A 3551-nucleotide genomic window follows, 5' to 3' on the forward strand; every position below is an offset into this window, starting at 1 on the left:
CCGCCTTGATAGGTCTGGTGCAGAGGAAGATCTCAACGGACTTCCTGCAGAAATACCGATGGACCACATTGAAAAACTTGAGAAGATGTGTGGGTCACTAAGGCGATGGAGTACCACAGATCATCAAGTGTACCTTGTTCCCTTTCTCTCTCGATGGGAAGGCTGCTCGCTGGCTAGATTCCCTACCAACTGGATCGCTCACACGTGGGAACAAGTCAGATCCGCTTTCTTGAGCCACTTCTACACAAAATCAAAGACGGCAGCTCTGAGACACGAAGATCGCCACCTTTAAACAGCTGGTAGATGAGCCGTTCTGCGACGCATGGGAGCGATTCAACGTCTACCGCAGAGAGTGCCCACATCACGGTTTTGAAGAAGATTATCTACTCGGAGTTTTCTACGATGGAGTAGGTTGGGAGTACAGGAATGCTTTAAACTCAGCCGTAATGGAGATTTCATGACCCAATCTACTCAAGGCGCTTTCGCGTTAATTGAAACATGGCCTCAAGCTCAGCTGACAGCAACCGAGAGACTGATCGCACCCAAAAGGTGAACAGCATCGACAATAACAAAATAGATGAGCTCTTTGCCAAGGTCGATCAGCTGATTAAGAGTAATCAGAACCATGTCTTCATCATGGAAGAGTCTCCTCAGAATAAAGGAACCACAGACACTACATCAGAAGCGGACCAGGCGACTGAGGACCACCATGAGGTTAGCTATGTGAATGGGCAAGGATGGCAGTTTAAGAACTATCACCCGAACCCTAACGTGAGGAACAACCCCCACCTGTTCAACAACCCTAAACCCGATGGTAACGCAGAAAATGCTCAAGGCAATCAGGTTCAGAACAGTGGCTACCAACGGGGGTATGGAAATCAAGGAAGAACCTTTGTCCTCAGCCCAGCTCAGAATACTCAGTTCCACAACCAGAAACAACCGACTAACCAGCAGCCTGCACAGCCTGCTCAAACTGCTCCACAGGACGAGATGAAGAGTCTCGCCAATATGATGAGCCAGCTGCTCCAAGGACAGCAGATTCAAGGAAAAGCACTGAACCAGGTCACAAACGACATCAAACCCGAATGAATCACATGTTCAATGACCTGAGTGCCAATATGATAATGTCTCGAGCCATATGAGGCAGATGGATATTCAGATTGCTCAGACTGCTGAGAGTGTGAAGAGACAGCAAGGCACTCTTCCTGGAAAAACAGATAAAAATCCCAAGGAGTGTAATGCAGTCGCGCTTAGGAGTGGGAAGCAGTTAACTGATCTGGCCCCAAGAGATTCACAACAGCTGAAAAGGGGAAGCAGAAGGAATCAGAACAGCCACCTGTAACCGCACCAGCAGACGAGGAAGAAGAGAGCTTCCTGCTAAACATACTCCGACCACTACAGAGCAGCCTACTGTGGTTGTCGCCCAGCGGCAGAACCTGTTCCCACCCGTGACTATGTGCCTAAGGTTCCATACCCTGTTCCTGCTAAGGCCACACGCAAGGACAAGGAGGAGATGAAATGCAGGAAGATGCTGAAGACTTAACAGTCAGACTCCCTCTCATGAGTGCAATCCAGATGATGCCATCCATGAGTAGCTTTGTGAAGGGACTAATTTCTGGAAAGCTAACCGATGACAGTGAGTTCATGGTGGTCTCTAAAGAGTGCAGCGCTGTTCTCCAGAAAAAAGGATCAAGAAGCTGGGTGATCCTGGAAAATTTGTCCTTCCATCCAAATAGGGAGAACAGTCTTCTCGTGTTCGCTAGTCGATCTGGGATCAAGCATCAACCTCATGCCATACTCTGTGGCTAAGCGCCTTGGATTCACGGATTTCAAACCTACCAGGATGTCCCTAGTGTTTGCTGATCGATCAGTGAAATCTCCAGTCGGAATTATCGAGGATATCCAAGTTCTGGTTGGGAACACACTTGTCCCTGCCGATTTCGTTGTTCTGGAACTCGAGGAAGAATCAAAGGATCCTCTGATCCTAGGCAGACCATTCCTATGCACTGTCGGAGCTATCATAGATGTGCGACAGGGAAAAATCGATCTCCACCTAGGAGACAAGTGATGAGGTTCGAGATGAATCAGATGCTCAAGAAACCTATGCTGGATGGACAAACCTTCACTGTCCAAGAGGAGGGTGATCCGCTGGAACCGAGTGATCAGATGATTGAGGAGATCCTTATAGATGATCCGCTGGAACTAGCCTTGACTAGAGCTGAAGCAGAACAGAATGTCCAGAACATCGACGCTGATGGGTACGCTAAGATGTTGGACTCCGCCAGAACCATGGAAAGATTAGTGGCATATCTCAGTCTGGGGGAGAACAATGCCCAGACTCATCGAGCTCGCCTGTTCCACCAAGTAGGAACAATGACCCGTGGAGTGAATCCAAAGCTCCAAAAGTCGAGCTCAAAACACTCCCTAAGGGGCTCAGGTACGCATTTCTTGGACCAAATTCTACATACCCAGTAATCGTAAATGCTGATCTGAACAATGCTGAAACTGCTCTTCTCTTATGCGAACTTAGGAAATATCGAAGGCATTAGGATATTCTCTAGCTGATATACCTGGCATTTCACCTGATCTGTGCATGCATAGAATACACCTAGAAGATGAATCAATGACTTCTGTAGAACATCAGAGGAGGTTAAACCCAAATCTGAAAGATGTTGTAAAGAAGAGATAATGAAACTTTTAGAAGCTGGTGTAATTTATGCGATCTCTGATAGTAAGTGGGTTAGTCCTGTTCATGTAGTGCCTAAGAAAGGAGGGATCACTGTTATAACAAATGAAAAGAATGAATTAATCCCTACTAGAACAGTAACTGGTCATCGCATGTGCATTGATTTCCGTAAATTGAATGCTGCGACTCGCAAGGATCACTTTCCACTCCCCTTCATCGATCAAATGCTTGAAAGATTGGCTAACCACCCTTACTATTGCTTTTTAGATGGTTATTCAGGTTTCTTTCAGATTCCCATCCACCCAGACGATCAAGAAAAGACGACGTTCACATGTCCTTACGGAACATACGCCTACAGGAGAATGCCTTTCGGGCTGTGCAATGCTCCAGCGACCTTTCAACGCTGCATGATGTCAATTTTCACTGATCTAATTGAAGACATAATGGAAGTTTTCATGGACGATTTCAGCGTCTATGGGAGCTCCTTTAGTGTCTGTTTGTCAAACTTGTGCAGGGTTCTGAAGCGATGCGAGGAGAAGCATCTCGTGCTGAATTGGGAAAAATGCCATTTCATGGTCAGAGATGGGATTGTTCTAGGACATAAGATTTCAGAAAAAGGCATCGAAGTGGACAAGGCAAAGATCGATATCATGATGAGTCTGCAACCCCCAACTTCAGTGAGGGGAATAAAAAGCTTTTTGGGACATGCTGGTTTTTACAGAAGATTCATCCAGGACTTCTCGAGAATCGCAAGACCACTCACAAGACTGCTCTGCAAGGAAACAAAGTTCGATTTCGACAACGAGTGCTTAGCTTCATTTCACACGATCAAGGGAGCTCTTGTCAGTGCACCGGTTGTCCAACC

The 3551-nt window shown here is 46.7% G+C and overlaps 1 protein-coding gene and 1 non-coding gene across 2 annotated transcripts in view; one reads left to right on the top strand and one right to left on the bottom strand.

Moving 5' to 3' along the window:
* LOC117132681 overlaps positions 1–292 on the top strand; it is a 3287-nt gene extending 2995 nt beyond the window's left edge. The window contains exon 3 of the mRNA XM_033287495.1: positions 13–292. Within this exon, the coding sequence (XP_033143386.1) occupies positions 13–292 (280 nt within the window). The remainder of the gene's footprint in view (positions 1–12) is intronic.
* Positions 269–370, bottom strand: LOC117133149. Its single transcript, XR_004456990.1, has one exon. It is a non-coding gene; the product is annotated as a small nucleolar RNA R71 (small nucleolar RNA).
* Between the last annotated feature and the right edge of the window lie 3181 nt (positions 371–3551).

The sequence above is a fragment of the Brassica rapa genome, chromosome A03 (genome assembly GCF_000309985.2).
Source record: "Brassica rapa cultivar Chiifu-401-42 chromosome A03, CAAS_Brap_v3.01, whole genome shotgun sequence".
Classification (NCBI taxonomy): Eukaryota; Viridiplantae; Streptophyta; class Magnoliopsida; order Brassicales; family Brassicaceae; genus Brassica; species Brassica rapa.